Below are 21,324 nucleotides of genomic sequence, written 5' to 3' on the forward strand. Positions count from 1 at the left end.
GGAAATTAAACTGAGACATGACCGCATAATACACGCACCTGAATTGAACCGGTTGCAGAAACTCTTTCCTATATTTCTTAAAGTCTTCTCGCGACGAGTTCTTACAGAGTTTTTCCGTGTCGACTACGACCATCTCTGCCTTTTCTGAAAGCACACACAAAATTTTGATAATATTTTATTTATTCATGGTCACATACATATCACAAATAATAACACACTACAAAAAAACAATAATAAAAAAAATAAATAATGGTCTACGAAATCTGTAGAGTAAAAAAATATTTTTTTACTAAATAATTTTTAATTTTTAATTTGCACGAAAACGGTCCATTGCATTGGTCACGCCGATAATACTTTGCGATTTGTGTTTAAATGGAACATCGTCGCGAATCTCAACATCACAATTATCAAGGTCAAACAAAAAAATTGTTAGACCTTGACAATTGCCTTGACTTGACCTTGTATTAAAGCAAATTACTAGATGGCGCTCCAAACGCGCTAGCGAAAGCTTTCCTTGTTTCATGACATATATACAAAAACCAAAAATGTCACCGATATGGATATTCGCTAATAAGCGGAATGGGGAATGTTGTAGAATTCTACATAAAAGTGGCCACTTGAACCCAACCTATGACAGGTCATAAGCCCTGTAAACGCTCGAATATCCATAATCTTGAAACAAAAATTCTACCCATCTCTGTAGTGATATAAATAATAACTATGGTGAAGGTGTATAGTGGGTTTAATTGGTGTCCTGACGAAGAGACGGGTACGTCTCGAAACCGGTAGACATAGAAAAGTTTAGTTAATTCAACGAGTATTTTAAACCATTGCAGGAAATTTATCCAGGTACCATTGTAATTTCTCGCATACTTACAAATAATTATAATATAAAAACATGAGAATACCCTATTCGATATAAAACATGCAATTATTCTTGTTAAAAAGACGCATCTGAAAATGAAGCATAGACACTCAGAGAGATTATTCTTAATCCGACTGGACACATCCTCCACTAAGGTTAATACTAACATTAAAAACAACAATACTATTTGTAAGAAATAATATAAAATACCTAGATCAGGCGAGCCCTGTTTGGATTCAGAGCATTTCTTTTTCCTCGGTACTGCAGCGTGTAATTTGGAAAACATTCATTGAAAAATTTAGTTAAACCACGGGGGTCGTTTGACGGAAAGCTGGCCTAAGCAAGAAAACGATTGATTTTTGTTGTTTTTATAATTTATTTTTCAACACGACTTTCCAGCTTCTTCGCCCGCTCGAAAAAGTAATTTTGCTTCAGCTCTTCAAAACAGTCTGAAGTTTCAGTCGTCACCTCATCGTTTGTTGCAAAACGGAGTAATCAGAGCCATTTTTATAGGTTTGGGAACAGGAAGAAGTCGCAAGCAGCTGGAACCGGTGAATACGGTGGGTGGTCAATAAATTCGTAGCCCAATTGGTTTAATTCAACTGTAGTGTGTTAGTATTAACAAAAAAATATATAAAAAACCACTGATCTTCCTTATTGATGTTAATATTTTTGATGACAAACAGTTTTTATTTGTTTTGAACATATAAAAGTTCAACCTATATGTTCAAAAAAAATTAATTCTATGGCTCAAATTTGTTACTAGATACTGATTTGATAGTAACTACCAGAAAAGGCATTTACATTCACATAGTACAAGGCTGGCACAACGTGAAAGCTTGTCAGTACCGAGGTTTGTAAACAAGTATGGCCAAAGAACACTTCATTATACAATTACTCAAATTTTTAATAAGATTCCTGAGATGATTTTAAAAGAAAATGTTGACAAAGCTTTTAAGAAAAAAATATTAAATAGTTAGTGTGTAACAAAGCTTAATATTGATTATCATTTAATGTCATCTATTTTAATTTTTATAAATAAATTTTGTGTGAAAATTAGGTATGCTTTTAGTTCTTCATAATGTTTATATTACTTTTTAAATTGATATAATTTCTCTAACGTTTTTCTTTGTAAAGGAAAAATAAGAAACCCGCTGACAAGCCGGTTTTGCAGTTTACTGGGTTTTATTTTTTTTCCTTTTATATTTTCTGTTCATGTTTTTACCTTCTTTAATAAAAGTATATTAAAAACCCGTAGAAATATAATTTGTACTCCAAACACGCTAAATTTCGTCAAGTATGGCTACCCCAGAAACAGTAAATCTGTTGCCACTGGCAATTATATTCACCCACGATTGGCATAACAACATGACAACGCTACAATGTAAATATTTAAGTTTGTAAGTGAAAATTCTTGATGGCAGTTCATTGTAATTTATTATATAAATAAAAGACGAATAATTAAATAAAATACTTGAAACTCATTGAAATACTCATAGCATTATATCAACTCATTAGTTAACCCAAAAAAATTTGATAATGATCCCTAAGATAAAAATAACATTATTTAATTTACTTTCATATGATTTTGAATGAGGAATTCCAGCCAAACCCGGAATTAAATTTTAAAAATGTTTTCGTGTACACATGAATATTAAAAAAATTTGGAGTAGGATGAAATATCTCAAAAATAAATAAAAACTGTTAAAAATAATATTCATTTTAAAATTGTAATTAATGACGTCACTCCTTATATCTACGTGTAGTATTTCCGGTTTCCGCTTAAAGGCCCCCGCAACGTTTTGACCATAGAAAAAAAGAGTATAATTTGACATTTCAACCGGAGATTATGTCAACTTTCTAGCCCCCGCACCTTGTAAGGAACGTTTTGACCATAGAAAAAAGAGTATAATTTGTGATTAAAAAGTTTTGACATTTTAACAGCGTTGCCAGATCTACCGATTCGTAAAAACAACCATAACATAGAAATGAGCAAATTACGATCAACTAAATGAAGTAATCAAAGCAATATTCCATAGATTCTTGTCAGGTCAGTGAAAGTAAGATCGCCAACCGTTTCATGACGTCACTACTGAAAAGTGACACACTGATTACGGTCATTTGGCGTGGTATTTGATAAATGTAACTTTAAAAAATCATATCTTTGTAAATAACGTGGAAAAAAAAATAATTAGAAAACAGTGGAATTCCTCATTATCTATACTTACCTCTGTTTTGTATAAATACATTGAACTCCTTAATAAAGATACAAGTCTCGAAGATGTCGCGAATGCGATGAAACCGGTCACTGGATATTCCAAGTTTGTGGATTAAAGTATCACTCGTCTTTTATTTATATAAATACATAAACCTACGATATTGCGAAGCAGTTCATTTTTATCAATTTTCTCATTCATTTTTGAGAAACTTTGGCATACAATTAAAGCTCTAATTTTTACCATGCGTAAGAAAATATTTTTATATCTAATTTCCCTCCGAACTAAACTCCCTCACTCTGGGCCTTTTTTCTTGAATTTACAATGTAAAAAAAAAAAAAAATGTTTTTTTTTAACGTATAAGAATTGTAAATTTGTCAGTGTCGCTCTCACCCGGTGCGTCGTACACGAGGCTCGGGTCGGGAATGTTGAAGCGCTCGATGAGCAGGTCCAGCAGCTCCGGCGGGCGGCAGAAGCTGCGGTATGTGGTGAGGAAGGTGCGCACGAACATGGGGTCCGCGTAGATGTGGTAGGTCAGCCGCTCCACCAGCTTCAAGAGCGTCGCGCCCTGGAACGAAACACAATCGATTCAACGGCCTATCACAGATTGAACGCACGCGGGCAAATCGAATATGAATGATCGACAAACAAGGATGGAGAACATTTTAGAAAAGGGAATTTATGTATACGCCCAATGGGCATTTTTAAGGATATATTTATACATAGAAAATTATTATAAAAAAAGTAGATAGACTCAATGGTATATGGTAGAGTTTGTGGGAGTGGAAGCGAGAGAGAGGTGTTTGTAATTGAATTTGATTAAGTGATTGTTTGAAAGAAGACAACTTGTTATCAAAGAAATCAAGACTGGTATGTTTGTCGGCAGACCTGAGAATTCTGGGCATAGGGGAATGAAAACTATAGTTAGTTCTATGGTTATCGGTATGAAAGAGTCGGTTTTGTCTGAGGTTTCTAGTTAGGATATTTAATTTTATCATGCTGTGTAGTTCAGGCGCATCAAAGAGTGAGTTGAGAATTTTAAATAGGACTAGAAGGTCGGGTTTATTTCAACGGTCTTGAAGAGAAGATACATTCAAGGTAGTTTCTAACTCATTATACGTATATAGGTCTCTGGATAAGCCCAACCTCCAGCCTATCTTTCTCAAAAATCGTTGTTGAACTGATTAAATATTCTTGATGTGAACATCATAATATGGAGACCAGATAACAGGGGAATACTCTAGGTGCGGGCGAACTAGTCCAGGAATATGGAAGTCTGGGCATTGACAGGGCTTATTTACGCACTGTGTAACATTCACCATTTTGCCCATATTTAAACGTCCATAGTTCTTCAATTCCATCTATTGGTTTTAGTGAAGTTAAAGATCTGAAACTTTTATTGTTGTGAAGAGATTCATCTGATTGAATTATTTCACGTACTAGGCAACGCCTGAAAATATTTCTCCAATTTTTGAAGTTCTTCTTGGACCAGTTTGGTTTTATTACAATATTTTGTGTTTGTCCAAATGTTTGTAGACAAAAGACTGGATTTCGCTCTTTAACTTCACACAAGTCAACAGATGGAAGAGTAGAGGAAATGTGGATGTTAAAACATGGATTGGTGAACGTTACAAAGTGTGTAAAGCGGCCACTTAAACCAGCCAATGACAGGTAAATGCCTAGACTCCCATGTTTTCTTCTCAAAAATGTTTTCCCTCTCTGTTGCAATGTTGTTGTTTGTTCTTGTATGTTTGATAGACCTTTTTGCAAATTGTACAAAAGATATTTTATTTGTTTTTAAGGCAAATAAGTCAAATCAGTGAGTGGAGATTGGCATTAAAAATATGCTGAAAATACTATTTAAAAATGGGAAAAAAAAAAACGATTCTTTAGCTACATGAACGCGTAATAAGAAAATAAACATATTGGCATTCATAACTCAATTTTGCTGAAAATGGTCTATTGAACATACAAGAACTAGGGCAGCGATTAGTATGAGCGCGACGTATACCTTGATGAGAGGAACTCCCGAGTTCTGCCGCTCCTCGAGCACTATGTTGTCCGGGGAGTCGGGAACAGCGAACCGGTACAGCGAGGGCGGCGGCAGCTTCAGCGGATGCTTTCTCTCCAGGTCCAAGAGTATGCTGCGGGGAGAGCGGTACATCGTTAGCGAGAACCGACCAATTGGAGATAAGATTACAAAAAATCTGCTATTTTATTCAGTATTCGGCAGACTTAAGGCCCAAGACACAAACCAATAACAGCCGGCCGCCGATGAAAGGTCCCACATTACAGTCCCATATACCGTCCCACATTTTGCCTTAGTTAATATACAATGTAATATTAACTAACTTAAGTAAATAAATAAATAAATATATTTAAAAAATTTTACATTTCATGATCATGAAAATTAACAAATCAATACTGGCTCAAATTTTACTTTGAACTGAAAAATAAACTATAGTCCTCAAAATAAAGCTTGATAAAAATGACAGCTGTCAAACTAATGTCACTAGTGATGGGAAATTTTACATGGTGGGCTCACGATTCGCACATGTACAGCGCTCCAGTCTCCGTGAATGTACGCTGGGCGGTTTTGACTCACCTGTCCAGAGAGCGGTCCAACATGCTCTTGGTGTTGAGCATAACGAGATCGGCCATCCAGCGATTCTTGTCCACGGCTCCGTTACAGCATAGGACCATAGAAGTGCCGCTACGGGGCGACAGCTCCAGACAGTTCCTCAGCTCTGTAATGGTGAATAACGTCACAGATATTTCATGACGGAGAAGACTAGGCATTCAAAGTGCGCTAGAATGTTGCGTGGCTGTGGTGTAACAAGACTACATGGGATACAGACTTGATATATCTCTCTAATATAAATAAAATATATTATTAACCAGTACAATAAAACGGCTATATAATAAATATAACAAAACGCGATATAGCAAAAAATGGCGTATATCAAAAAAAAAAATCGAAATTTATTCTCTAAAACCCATTTTTCATACAAAAATGCATTTATATAACGAAATCCCGTTAATATAACAAAATCATTTTAGTCTCGCAAGAAAAAATGCCAACACATTTACGTAAATTAATAACGAAATAAAAAAATGTTCAAAGATGAAATATTATTTCGCACTTTCAAAGCCGCGCCGCCGTTGCATCTGCCTGTGCAAACGGTTTTATGGCCTTTTCGGTGGCGCGCGGCGGTCTGTCAGCACCCAGAACTGTCAGAGTGCGTGTCCAGTGTGTGCGTGTGTACTAAACTGGCTCAGTATCAGGCATAGAAGAAATCACTTCTTCACAATATTTTAAATAATCCCACTTCGCCTGTTTATCTGAGAGAGCTCATCCAACCTCTTTCACAACACGGACTATCTCTTCGTTCTAGTAACGAGAGAACCCTTTTAATACCCTGTCATCGCTCTAATTTTCTTGCCTCCTCTTTCACGGTAGTAGCCGTTCGATTGTGGAATAATCTACCCACTAATGTTAGAGACATTTAAGACTTTATTTTCATTTAAGTCAAGATTGAAATGTCACTATCTAAATATTTAAATTGTTCCTTTATCCTTTTTCTTTCCTTCCCATCCCCTCTCCTCTCTTCATAGTATAGTGTTAATTTTTTTCAATATATTTTTATTTTTGTTAATTTTTATATATATGTCCATGTATTTATAATTTTCTCAAACTGAACGGTTTGGGTAGGTAGGAAGAAATTGCCTTAAGGCAATATGCCCGCCCTTATATGTATATTTATTGTGGATAACTTATATAGCGCCATTTTCGTAATAAAATACCTCAAGGGCGCTTTACATGGTGATTCTATTGTTAAGTTAATTTAATTGAAGCTTTAAATTTGTAATTTAATTAAAATAATTCATGTATATAAAGTGTCAAATAAATAAATATGTAAGCGTGTGTGTGAAGGAAAACCTCCGAACCTCTCCGAATACTGCCGAGTCAGTCCGTCTGTTTTGTTTTTTGAAGCCGCGCAACATTTTTTGCGATGGCGCTTAACATATATACATGCCTAGTATGATTTATTTTTTTCATTATATGTGGGAATTCATTATGACGAATTTTTATTTTTTGGTCCCTTGGATTTTATTATATCGCGGTTCTTCTGTATAATGCATGCGTTACATTTTTGTACACGGATAAAAACATACATCAAGTATATCAATCTCCAACTGCGGTAGGAGCTCCACCCTCAACAACCATAAATCCTACATATGTAAGTTTTGCCCTACCATCGGTGTCCGGCCTATCGATGATGTCCACTTTCCGAATGTAGAGTCTCTCCTTCAGCTTCAGCTCGAGGCGTCCGGGACACGGCTTGCACAGCAGGAGAAGACCGTCAAAAAGGAAGGCTCGACGCTCGCTGACTCTGCGCCCGGGACCGACCTTGCCCAGAGTGTCCTCTGAAAAAAGAAAAGAATCTCCGTGATGGACCAGATAAAGTTTATGTAATTATTATTATTATATATTTGTCTCATTCGCCCAAACCAATATTGAATCAACTGCTCCACAAGTGTATAGCTTATGTTATGTTATGTTTTTATTTTATTTCTATTATATTTTATACGGCAAATCTGCCTTTTACAAACACTTATAATACTACATATTTGGCTTAATATTTTATTTTTATTTTTTAATAACATAACTTTCCTTATACCCAAGATTTATTTAAAAAAAAAATTATCCAAGATTTATATTTATAAAATTAACCTAAAAATTATACAGCATATTCGGTAGAAAGTTTAAATAATAAAACATTCTACAGTAATACAACAAAAAAATCATAAGTACTGTTTCATACAGCTGGGCAAAGTGAATAATAAACTGTGTACATTATGAAATGCATGAATAAATAAATATGTTTTTGTTTTTTCATTGTGCGTTTTGTAATATAAATAATATAGATGTACATAAATTAAATGTAAACATAAACATGTAGTGTTTAAAACTGTCTGAACATTTTGTTTATTATCTCTGTTAATTCAATAAAAAAAAACAACACATTATAATAGTGATTGTAAAAATACAAAATATTTCAATGAAATCATAGGTAAATATTAATAATCCCCAATTATGGCACTTTTTACTATTTCTCTGCAGTGTATTTGCATATATACAGTAAAACCCCCTTTTTGAAAAAGGGGGTTTTACTGTATATATGCGGAAATGAAAAATGTATGGAAAAATTAGGAATTACGTAAAATAAAATTGATTTGCTACACTAAAGTGTACATATATTTGCAGAAAAATAGTAAAAACGGTGATAAGTGGAAATTGACGATATTTTTATTCCTATTTTCAATGATTTCACTAAAAATATTTTTATATTTTTTCAAACAATATTATGTTATTTGATTTAAAAACCGCATTTAAAAATTATTTCATGCGTAAATAAAAAAAAAACGAAAAAAGAATTTTGAATTTGCATAAAATAATTTTTCCCCTACATGTTGGGAAATTTTATTTACACGGTATCACTTTTTTTCTATGGCATCACTAAAAAAAACAGTCATATAGATCGCGCCAATTTTTTTTCCATTTTTATAACAATTTTTCAAACCATCTTTTTTATAACTTTAAATATCTCTGTTGTTATGTTTTAAACATCGCAATTTAATGATATTAAAACTTTATTATTTAAAAACGTTTGTCAACTGCGTAGCATGATTTGTACAAGTCAATGTGAAATTTCGTTCAAATGAAAAGTAAGACTAACCCTAAAGGAAGACACTTAAACAAAAAGGTCAATTACACTGCACCTGCTTTGAATTTAGGTTAAGACAATAATTTATCCTTTATTAGTTGTTTACCTGGTTTTATTATTCATTCGCGAGGCACACGCGGTGGCGCGTGGGCCGCGGCATCATTATTACGACATAATTTTGACACATCAAATGAATTCCGAAAATTTTTCATCGTAAAACCGGGGTGATGAAAATTGTGTCCTGAACATTTCGGTGTAAAAAGTGGGAAAATGTAAAATCGAGGAACGTAACAACGAGGTTTTACTGTATATGCAGTCTAGCACAAAAAATATATTTTGATGTAATTTTATTTTTTCCTTATATTTTTCATTTCCTCACTTTAGTGTTTTCCCCAGTTTTACACTTATTTTTGTTGCTCCCTAGAAAAACGTAAAACAAGATATTCTGTTCGCTTTTATGTTACATATTTTTAATTTTTTTAAAAATAAAAATAAATATTTGCGTTGTTATGATTCACCCAAATATTTAATTTTGAGGGCCATTTTCTACGAGTTGTAAATAACTCACTATTAGGGAATGGGAATCAAGGCGGCCTCCGTGGTGTAGTGGTCAAGACGCTTGACTCACGCACGGAAGGTTCCGGGTTCGATTCCCGGTGAGAACACAAAAATTCAAATGTGATTTTTCTCAAGCCTGGGTGCTCTGTGATGTAATTCACCACTGTAATTAGGCCTCCTGGCCTGTTGTGGTGCAAAAAAATGTAAATGTAAAAAAAAAAAAAAAAAGTTGGGTTAGAGTGGGATTCGAATCACGGACCTTTGAAACGTGAGTCCGAGACACCAGCCACGGGACCACAACCCGTATTTAATTTGATTTCAAGCGTTCAAAACAGAATGTCAAGTAGACAGGGGTGAGCATTTTCGACACCCAATGTGGGTGGGATTAATCCAAATTGTTTAACCTACTTGGCAATGCCTGAAAATAAGTAAATAAAATAAAATATGATGAATTTATTACCTCGAATAAATTCGTTGCAGCACTGGCCGTTGTCTTTGGTATCCCAGTTGTCTATGAGTCTGGCCAGTTCGTTGGTCTTCTCCAGGGCAACTAGTCTCCGCGCCTTGGAAGCCACTCGGCTAGCGGCGTCACTGGTGACAAGACAGACGTTAGAGGAGGAAGGTGATAGTTAAAGCGAGAGTATGTAGAAAGAACAAGTGCACTTTTGGGAGTACACAAAATAATGTAGGTATAAAAAAATTTCAAACAATTTATCAAACATGACTTGCATATCTATTTCATTCATCAAACATAACTCGTATATTATCAATTTCATTTTTCAAACACGACTCGCATATCAATTTCATTTGTCAAACATGACTCGCATATTAATTTCATTTGTCGAACATAACTCACTCATTTGTCAAACATACCTCGCATATCTATTTCATTTGTCAAACATGACTCGCATATCAATTTCATTTGTCAAACATGACTCGCATATCAATTTCATTTGTCAAGTATGACTCGCATATCAATTTCATTTGTCAAACATACCTCGCATATCTATTTCATTTGTCAAACATGACTCGCATATCTATTTCATTTGACAAACATGACTCGCGTATCAATTTCATTAGCAAACATGACTCGCATATCCATATATCCATTTTATTCCTCAAACAGACTCCCATATCTATTTCATTCCTTAAAGATGACTTCCGTACTTATTCCATCCCTTAAAGATGACTATCATGCCTATGTTCTTCATCATATTAATTTCATTACTTTTACTCCTGCATCTAATTCAGTCGCCAAACACGACTGCCGTGTCTATTTCATTCCTCAAACATGACTGCAATACTTACATTAGTACAAGTAAGTGACTCACATTTTTGGTCCATTCCCGAGCGCAGAGAGTAGGGATTCCTGTATTGGCTTCATTAGCCCTTCAACCTGTAAATTATTACCAATTATAGTCAGGTATTTATCGTAAAAATATTTATTCCATCTGGTAAACAAACCAAGCTCTCTCGGTAGTCACACGGTTTGTTCTTTAAGTACAAGGCGTGATAAAAAAATATGGTAAATAAATTTTAATGGAAGCAATTGCCGACGCTAGATATATTTGAAGTAATAAGTCCAATAGCCTGATCCATTAGATAGTCAGTGTCAAATTGTGGCTTGTCAGTTAGCTTCCAGAGCTGGAAGAGTGAGGTCGTATTTACCGTGTTGCGCATGAATTTCAAATAATATATTAAGAATATTTTGAGTTTGTCCAAATTTTTGTAGACAAGGACTGGATTCAACTCCCTAAGGAGCCGTTTATATTAACATTTTACAACAGAGATGAAGAACATTTAAGAGAAGGTAATATAGAAGTCTAGGCATCTACAGGGCTTATGACCTGTCAATGGCAAAAATAATATTTTCAGGCGTTGCCTAGTATGTAGGTGAAATAATTCAATTAGATGAATCTCACCCGCATAAATAAAGGTTTCACCTCTTTAACTTCACAAACATCAACAGATGAAAGAATTGAAGGTATATAGATGTTTAAATATAGGCAGAATGGTGAATGTTACACAGTGTGTAAAGTGGCCACTTAAACCAGCCATTGACAGGTCATAAGCCCTGTAGATGCCTAGACTTCTGTATTACCTTCTCTTAAATGCTCTTTATCTCTGTTGTAATATGTTAATATATTAAGAATAAGTTTTGTTTAAAGTTGTAAAAAAGTGCCAAAGAAGCTTATGAAATGCAGAAATGAGATGGTTGAAGACAAGCAATGGTCGGGACGTCTTAACAAACAGACAAAAACGAGCAAAAATTGACAAAAATTATTGTTCTGTGAGTTTTTGGTAGAAAAAAATGATACTGTGTCCACATTCGCTCTACTCTCCAAATTTAGCATTATACAATTGCTGGCATATCCCAAAAATAAAAACCGAGCTAAAAGACAGTGTTTTGACACAATAGGGAAATATTACGTTTTTTTTTTACATTTTTAAAGTAATAAAGGTCTACAAAATACAGTCAGTTTGCCAATTATTAGTAGCATAAAAAAATCTTTTAAATTTGTAATTTTGAATTCCCGCAAAAACGGTCATTCCATTGGCCGCGCCCCTAATACGCCACGATTCATGTTTATTTGTTCCTGGCCATTGAAATTCGTTCAGAACAATATCACGAATCTTGCCGTCACAACAACCAAGGCCAAACACGTCGCGTTTTCCTAGCAACGTATTTTTATTAAATTTATTTTTTACATTTGTGTATGATAACGTTTCTCCACAATATTCATATTGATTTTGAAAATACAATTAATCATTCTAAATCCATTTTTATCGGTATTCATAGTATGTGATATTTCTTTATTCCCGATATTGAGAGGGCCACGACGGGGCAGATAAAGGCACAGAAATGCTTTTAATCATGGAATCCATTTAGGAATGCTTAGGAGATTAATTCGAATTTGATGTAAGCGTACTACTTCGATCGTAATACTGTATCTTTTTATCACACCTCGTACAAACGGGAATGCCCCGGCGGGTTATACCTGTTGGAAGCTCTCCATGTCCTCGGTGCTGGGAGCCAGCATGAGTAGCATGCCCACGTACTCGAAGTATAGGAAGGCGTGCGTGATGGGGGAGGCCAGCAGCTTCGGGAGATAGTACTTAACGGCGAGGCGGAAGCCGTGCCCCGCTGTGTCCAGTTGCTCCGAGTACTGCGCAAGAGAAAACAGAAAGATTGGAAATGCTGCCAGGAACAAACGGTACGGTGCGTCTTCTCTGCCCGACGAGACAAACGGAAAATTGAGAGCGTGATAAGTTACCTCGGGATTGTCCACGATGGCCTGAAGCGCCTCCCTGGACTCTTGGGTGGTCACGATGCGAGCGTACCGCACGTACACGTGAAACTCTTCAGCCTCAGCGAGTTCTGAAAAAAAACACGGAGATTTTGAAAAAACATAATTATTATTGATTAAAAGGTGGTTAACACATTACAACTTATGACCTGTGATGACTAGTTTAAGGGTCACAGCTCTTTAACTTCACTAAAATAAAAAAATGGAAGAATTAAAGAAATATGGATGTTTAAACATAGGCAAAATGGTGAATGTTACAGTGTGTAAAGTGGCCACTTAAACCAGCCAATGACAGGTCATAAGCCCTTTAAATGCCTAGACTTCCATATTCCCTTATTCAAGGTATTCTCCGTCCCTGTTGTAATTTCTATCACTTCTTTGCAATATTTAAAAATAATCCCACTTTGCCTGTTTATGTAAGAGAGCTCTTCCAACCTCATCACAACACGGACTATCTCTAAGTTCTAGTGACGAGAGAACCCTTTTAATACCCTTTCATCGCTCTAATGTTCTTGCCTCCTCTTTCACAGTAGTAGCTGCTCGATTGTGGAATAATCTACACACTAATGTTACCCCTTCTTTATTAACATTAAAGTCAAGATTGAAATGTCACTATCTAAATGTTTTTTTTCGTTGTTCCTTTATCCTTCTTCTCTCCTTTCCATCCCCTCTCCTCTCTTCATAGTATAGTGTTAATTTTTTTTTTGTATTTTTATTTTCTTAATCTTTTTTTTACTTTTTTCTAAAATTGTAAGATTCAATATGTCCATATACTTGTGATTTTCTCAAACTGAAAGGTTTGGGTAGGTAGGAAGACATCGCCTTAAGGCAATATGCCCCCGCCCTTATATGTATATAAACTGTGTTTGTTTATAGAGTGTTAAAATAATAAAATAAATAAATAAATATATACCTTCGAAGCAGATGCCGATGTGGGGCATCTGAGTTTCGGAAGCGCTCTCGACCGTGTCGTCGAGCGAACCGAGAAGAGTGACCGTTAGTTCGTAGATCTCCACGAGGTTTCCGAATATCAATTCCACATCCTGAAATATGACACACGTACATGAGACAAATTTCAACTAAATCAAAAAACTGTAAATAAGAATATGAAGCCGACAAAACTACCACTTGTTTTTGCCATTAGTTACTCTGTAGGCGTCGCTCAGTCGCAACTGCTGATTTAAATTCAATTATGTCATGTTGTGTCGTTTTTAAGAGTCAAAATACTGCTGGGATAAAAAGGGAATACGGTGGGATCACATTTCACGTGTAAGTAGCGAATTCACAAATAATATTGTTTACGAATTTGATTATTTTACCGTCTGTCAGATTGTTAAATAAAACAAGGCGGACATTTTGTTAGTGTTGCTAGAGTAGTCAAATTTTTTAGCCGGCTTTCTATTAATAAGCCTTAGTATAACATTAAACTTTATTAATTTTACTTAATAACTAAATGATTATTTAATGTTTTTTTAAGTTTTGCCAAATAAAAGTACCGATTTTTTTTCGTCCTCTCAGGAAAATATTTTTTGTGGTAAAACAAAACATAACACATAATTATCTTATATTTGTGTTACGATAATATATTGTGCGCGGTTTGGCAACATTATATTATATTATAATTCTTAGAAAAAAAACAAATAGCTTAATGCATAATTTGTTTAAATTATAAATGAAACCATGTAAAGAAATATATAAATTTCAAAATTATGTTAATATAAACAGAGGGCTTGGAGAATAGTAGTCGATGGGACTCACGCTGGAGTTGTGCGGCAGTATGTTGGTGAGTTCCTCGCGGAACACTCGCAGCAGCATGTGAAGATCGCGCAGGTAGTGCTTCTCGTCGCTCATTAGGTCGCGCACGAGGTCCTCGTACGTGAGCGACGCTCGCTGCGTGCGCGACTCCAGCGGTTGCGCCAGAGCCGCGTCGCGCGCCGTCCGCTCGCGTCGCACGACTTGCTCTTGGAACATCTCCATCAGCGCCTGGAAACGGTGCAAGAGTGTTAAAGTCGTACAGGGATTGCTTCTTGTCACTCGAGAAATGCTTCTCGTCACTCTAGGTCACGTAAGTAGTGCTTCTTGTCGCTTCAGGTCATGCAAGAAATGCGTCTTGTCATTCTAGGTCACGTAAGTAGTGCTTCTTGTCGCTTCAGGTCATGCAAGAAATGCTTCTTGTCACTCTAGGTCACGTAAGTAGTGCTTCTTGTCGCTTCAGGTCATGCAAGAAATGCTTCTTGTCATTCTAGGTCACGTAAGTAGTGCTTCTTGTCGCTTCAGGTCATGCAAGAAATGCTTCTTGTCACTCTAGGTCACGTAAGTAGTGCTTCTTGTCGCTTCAGGTCATGCAAGAAATGCTTCTTGTCACTCTAGGTCACGTAAGTAGTGCTTCTTGTCGCTTCAGGTCATGCAAGAAATGCTTCTTGTCACTCTAGGTCACGTAAGTAGTGCTTCTTGTCGCTTCAGGTCATGCAAGAAATGCTTCTTGTCGCTCTAGGTCACTTAAGTAGTACGTCTTATTGCTCTAGGTCACACAAGTGCAGTGATGGGTAACCTTTTTAGATCGACATGTCACAATTCTGAAAAAACCTGGCTCGATTCAGTCGTGTCACGTCTAGGAATGTAAGTCTAGTAAACGAAGAAACGCAACGCTCGTTCTTGGGCAAAGATCATCCGTAAATGATGTGTCACCCAAAATGTTTTGGTGTGTCACCTGTGTCACACCACATTGGTAATTATTGCTTATCGTTGCGTTTAGATAACACGAGTAGTAATTCTCATTGTATCAAGGTTACACAGTACTGCTGGAAGCTCTAGGTCACACGAATTGTGCTTCTAATTCATCTAGTAGTTGAAGTGCCACCTCTGGCATCACATTGGCGGTTGGTTATTGCTTATAGTCGCTATTAGGTCACGCGAGTAGTGCTTCTCGACATTCTAGGTCACACTAGTACTTTTCATCGCATCAAGGTCACACAGATAAATGCTTCTTGACGCTCTAGGTCACACTAGCAGAGAAAGTGGGAAAACATCAATGTGAAGAAATGAAAAATGCGTGAAAAGAACATATAAATAAAATCAATGTTTTAATCAAAGGATCATACCGTTGTGGTGGAAAAATCTGTCTCCTGTCCTTGTTTACTCCGATAAGATAAATAGGGACAGAGCTAATTTTTTTTATTTTCTCTGTGAATTTTGGTGAATTTCATAATAGAGGAATCATGGATTCAAAAAAGACTTGAATATATTCCTTACATAAGAGCATTAATGATACATAGAACATCGAAACCCCTCAAGCAACTATATTTTATGTAAGTCAATTATAACTAATGGCATAATAGGATGGGGAGGCACTAATAAATCGATATTAAAACCATTAAAATAATTTTAAAAAAGCCCTTCAGGTACCCCAGCGTCAGGTTATTTGAGGAATTCGAGATCATAGGTATAAGACAATTATATAATTTTAGAGTAATAATGTTTGTGCGAGTAAATTATTTTACCAAATCCCAAAAGGAACACTCCCACACTACCAGAAGTCCAACTAGAGGATGGGTCATGGGGTCTATCGCAAACTCTGAATTCGGGCAAAGAAATTTCAGGTTTCTGGGCCCCAAAATATTCAATATGTTACCCGAACATTGCAAAACCATGACCCGGATTCAATTTAATAAATTTGCAAAAAATTGGTTGCTGAAAATTTACTCAAAATAAATTCCTAATAAATTAATATTGTATAACTGTATAGACTTTTTGTGATGTTAGCTATCATATTATGTAAATGTTATCAAATATCTAAATTTAGTAAATGGGGTCTAGAGTTTCAACCGTCCATGCGCTCAGTAGCTGCCAGACTTGTTGTTATCTAAATTCTAATTTTATAAATTTGCTTTTTATTTCGTTTTTAAAATATCACTTAAACTCTAAAATTCATTGTCAAATAATTTTTTTAAAAATAAAAATGTAAATATGGGCTAGATTTCTTATTGTCCATGCGCTCTGTAGCTGCAAGACGTTCTGTTATCTAGCTCATGTATATCATAATTGTAATATATCATAATTGGAGACGAGGAACTAGAATCCCAACCGTCCATGCGCTCTGTAGCTGTAAGACGTGTTGGGATATTTATTTATTGTACAACGCCCTAGAGGTGATTTTCACAAAAATGGCGCTATATAAATTATCCAAACATTATTATTATTATTAAGTAAATTAACTAGTAGGTAGTGATGTTATTGTTTGTTTTTGCTTAAAAATGTCTACAATATTTTGAGTTTGTCCAAATTTTTGTAGACAAGGACTGGATTCAACTCCCTGGGGAGCTGTTTATATTAACATTTTACAACAGAGATGAAGAACATTTAAGATAAGGTAATATAGAAGTCTAGGCATCTACAGGGCCAAATTTTTGTAGACTTCTATATTACCTTATCTTAAATGTTCTTCATCTCTGTTGTAAAATGTTAATTAAAAATGTCTGCCTTAAAACAGGTTGTACCTAGTTGGGCAGACTAGACATGATCCAGAGTGTTTATGTAGTAGATAAAGTTATTGTTGTTGATAAACATTGATTTTTATTATTGTTATTTTTCACCCCAGAATATGGGGCCACCGCATTGGGCTGATCTGAAAATGACATTATTCACAGTAATGGATTACGAAGTGTTACAAAGTGCATGCCGATTGAATTCATGGATACGTACCTTTTGCTGTGGAGTTCGTATTGTTTGCGTGAAAGTAAATATACAACAGATATAGCAGAAGAATACTCGCAAGCTTATTTATTGAGCATTCGTCAAACCTGTCAACTCGTGTTAGTAAATGGAGGGTCCACTGTAATAACGCTGAATGTCCAAAATTTTACCAGTTCAAACTATGCCATTCGATTCCTTGATCTACACGGCACTTTTTCACATTTACTGTCTTAAGATAAATTGATTTTAAAGACAGCTACACGACTAAAACAATTGATGTCCATATTACAGTACGGAATAATCGGATGGGGTGGTGCTTTTAAAACAAATATTTCACCAGTTGAAAAAATACAAAACTTAATTGCAAAAGTTATTTTGAAAAAACCGTCTACTTTTCGCACAGTTCAATTATTTAAAAAAATTAACAACAATATTTTGAGTTTGTCCAAATTTTTGTAGACAAGGACTGGATTCAACTCCCCGGGGAGATGTTTATATTAACATATTACAACAGAGATGAAGAACATTTAAGAGAAGGTAATATAGAAGTCCAGGCATCTACAGGGCACACTGTGTATCATTCACCATTCTGCCTATATTTGAACATCTATATTCCTTCAATTCTTTCATCTGTTGATGTTTGTGAAGTTAAAGAGCTGAAACCTTTATTTATGCGGGTGAGATTCATCTAATTGAATTATAGATGAATATGTAGGTGAAATAGTATCCTTAGTATCGAGTACCTTTGCCTTGTACATGACACGTAAGGCTACTAAATACAGGGGTCCAAATATATATAAAAAATAAAAAAAACTATTATTTTATTGTAATATTTAAACCCTATAAATTGTATCATGGACAATGTCCGTTAATAAATAAATAAACTAGTTTGCTAAGACATTCAGCATTATTGCAGTGGACCCTTCAAACATTAATATATAACCACTTCTCAATTGAGTTTTACAGCCCCCAACTTCCCTGACCCCCGCCGATGCTCCAATATCATCATCATTCCTCTTTCCGCTTCGACAATATCACATCCAACATTGCCGTATCCGCATTAACGTGACGGAAGCGTCTCGAAACTGGTACCCATTTAAAAGTCGATAAAGCTATGGTTTCCTAAGAGCGGTACCATCATGTAGCGGTGGATGTCGTTGAAACGTTTTCTGTACAAACCAGATGGCGCAGGTCTCCCAGAGAGCGCGGACTGCGAGCAGCGCGAAACAGCGATGCCGTCATTTGCCGGACGGCTGTCATAGGGGTGCGAAAAGTTCAGGAACATTTTTTTCGTGTAGCGGTGAACATTTTTGTGTCGGAAAATGCGTGTAAAGGTGATATAGCTTATCAAAAATGACAAAATTTAAAAAAAACTCTAATTTGTACTAAATCATGAAATGTAACTCCGAGGCATGATTTTTAAATACCAGTTTATCAAAAAAATAAAACAATAAAGTCACGCTAATGGTAAATATCTATGTGTGTAAAAAAAACATCGCTCTAATGTCATAATCCAGGGAGAAAATTTCGTACGGAGAATACAGTTGTACGAAGGAAAGTCAGACCGCGTTTCCTCTTGACGGTAGTCTTGTTCCGCCCACCACATCGCAGCATATCATGGCCGCTAGATAATGGCATTGCGTCTTAGGAAACCATAGCTTGAGTGGTTATATACTAAAAACTTCTAACATTGGTAGTGATAAGCTTATTTACAGTATAATATTTAATATACAGTGAAAGCCCTGTTTTACGTTTTTCAAGGGAACAACAAAAAGGGTGTAAAACTGAGGAAAACTTTCAAGTGAGGAAATTAATAATGTATGAGAAAATTCAATTTCATTAAAATATCATTTTTGTACAAGACAATACTAAATATACTGCAGAAAATTGTAAAAACTGTCATGATTGGGGATTATTTACATTTGCAACGATTTAATAAAAAATATGTTGTATTTTTTCAAGTAATACTACAATACAATGTTTGATTATGTCCAAATGCTTGCAGACTGGCTGGATTTCATCCCTAGGGAGTTGTTCGTATTTAAATTTATTTCAACAGAGAGGGAAAAAGGTTTCAGCTCTTTTACTTCACAAAAGTCAACAGATGGAGGAGTTGAGGAAATGTGGATGTTCAAACATGGGCAGAATGGTGAATGTTACACAGTGTGTAAAGTGGCCACTTAAACCAGCCAATGACAGGTCATAAGCCCTGTAAATGCCTAGACTTCCATATTCCCTTCTCGAAAACATTTTCCCTCTCTGTTGAAATAAATTTAAATACTACAATATGTTATTATTTTGGGGAATTTTTTTTATCCAGGTACTTAACCTTCAAAACACGTAAATAAAAATTTGAATTTGCATAAAATGCATACAACAAATTTTTCCATAAATATTGGGAAAATTTATTTATATGGTATCACATTTTTTAGTATGGCACCACAAAATAACAATGGTCATTTACATCTATGATAACTGTTTAACCTATCTCCTTTTCACATTATGTGTGTATAACATCAAATAATATTTCTATTGCCAATTTCTTTAACTTTCTGCATCGTAATTTATTGATGTAAAGACTAATCTTCCTAAACACGCGTCAAGTGCATGTCTCTATTTAGTAAAATGTCAAAATTAGACACTCAACAAAATGGTCAATTACACTGCACCTACATTGAATGTAGTTTGAGACAATAATTTACACATTTTTTTAATTACCTCGATTTTATTCTCAACTCACGCGGCGGCGCGCGGCTCGTCTTTTGACAGATCGAATGAGTTGAGGAAAAATTTCTACGTAAAACCGGGCTTATGAAAAACGTTAATTGGGGGAATATTGAATGAGAATGTGCGGAAAAAAATGGGACCAAAATATTTCGGTGTAAAATTTAGGAACGTAAAAACGAGGTTTTACTGTATTAATGTGTGGAGATTTACATATTTACATGATGGCACATTTTTACACTTAAATGTGAAAATTTACATGGTAACAGGAAAATATTTTTGCATATGTGTATTGGAAGGAAAGCACTGTAAAAAATATCAGAAACACATTTTTAAATAAGTGTATTATTATTTATTACACGCCGTTTCTCCGTAGGGGTAGGCAGTGAGGATAGAACGCCATATCACTCTGTCTGTACATGCAGACCTCGCTTCCTCTACATTCATACATCTTCTCATGCACGCACGCCGATTATTCCTTCTTTTGACACGTCCATCTTCAAGTATCTGATGGACTTGATCGTGCCATGTCTTTCTCGGTCTTCCTCGTTTTCTGCATCCGTCAACCTTGGCCGTTCTTTCGCTGTCCATTCGCTCTGCATGTCCAAACCAACGCAGCACTCCTCTCTTGATTCTGTCGATAATGCATGTCTCAGCCTTACACACAGTTCACGGATTTTGACATTCGTGCACCTATCGTACATCGTTTTAACACACATTTGCCTGAGGAATCACATTTCGACAGCATTTAACATACTTTCATCATCATTTTTCCAATTCCATACTTCGCTTCCATACATTAGAGTTGGCACTAGAACTCCGTTGTGAACTGCTAGTTTGGCCTCCTGCGATAAACATTTTGTTGCCAAAGTAGATTTCAGTGCACCTTTCACCTTGTTCCCGGCACTCACCCTCCTTTCAATGTCTTTCTCGGTCTTTCCATCCCCAGTAAACATACTTCCTAGATACACAAATTCTAATTTAAAAACAAAGTTTTCTTTTTATAGAAATTCATAATGAAGTGTTACAAAGTGAATGTTGATTCAATAAATAATATCAACACAGACTGTTTCACATTTCAATATACAGGACCAACCTGCCGACGCAAGGGCTATCTCTACGTTGAACAATATTACTTTGGACATTGATAATTTTCACGTCTCTGAGGTAGTTTTTCGCTACAAGATTCTCTTACATTTTTAACATATTCTCGAGACATCATGGTGTACCTA

The 21,324-nt window shown here is 35.5% G+C and overlaps 1 protein-coding gene across 1 annotated transcript in view; it reads right to left on the reverse strand.

Moving 5' to 3' along the window:
- LOC148275714 (protein son of sevenless-like) overlaps positions 1–21,324 on the reverse strand; it is a 56,395-nt gene that overhangs the window by 28,318 nt on the left and 6,753 nt on the right. The window contains exons 5-15 of the mRNA XM_088235317.1: positions 14,435–14,659; positions 13,590–13,719; positions 12,644–12,747; positions 12,368–12,535; positions 10,700–10,764; positions 9,829–9,959; positions 7,339–7,509; positions 5,687–5,828; positions 5,093–5,225; positions 3,475–3,649; positions 39–144 (exon numbers count right to left, since the gene is read on the reverse strand). Coding sequence (XP_088091443.1) covers positions 39–144; positions 3,475–3,649; positions 5,093–5,225; positions 5,687–5,828; positions 7,339–7,509; positions 9,829–9,959; positions 10,700–10,764; positions 12,368–12,535; positions 12,644–12,747; positions 13,590–13,719; positions 14,435–14,659 — 1,550 coding nt within the window. The remainder of the gene's footprint in view (positions 1–38; positions 145–3,474; positions 3,650–5,092; positions 5,226–5,686; positions 5,829–7,338; positions 7,510–9,828; positions 9,960–10,699; positions 10,765–12,367; positions 12,536–12,643; positions 12,748–13,589; positions 13,720–14,434; positions 14,660–21,324) is intronic.

The sequence above is a fragment of the Micrasema longulum genome, unplaced genomic scaffold (genome assembly GCF_059751315.1).
Source record: "Micrasema longulum isolate JH-2025_06_02 unplaced genomic scaffold, ASM5975131v1 h1tg001358l, whole genome shotgun sequence".
Taxonomy (NCBI): Eukaryota; Metazoa; Arthropoda; class Insecta; order Trichoptera; family Brachycentridae; genus Micrasema; species Micrasema longulum.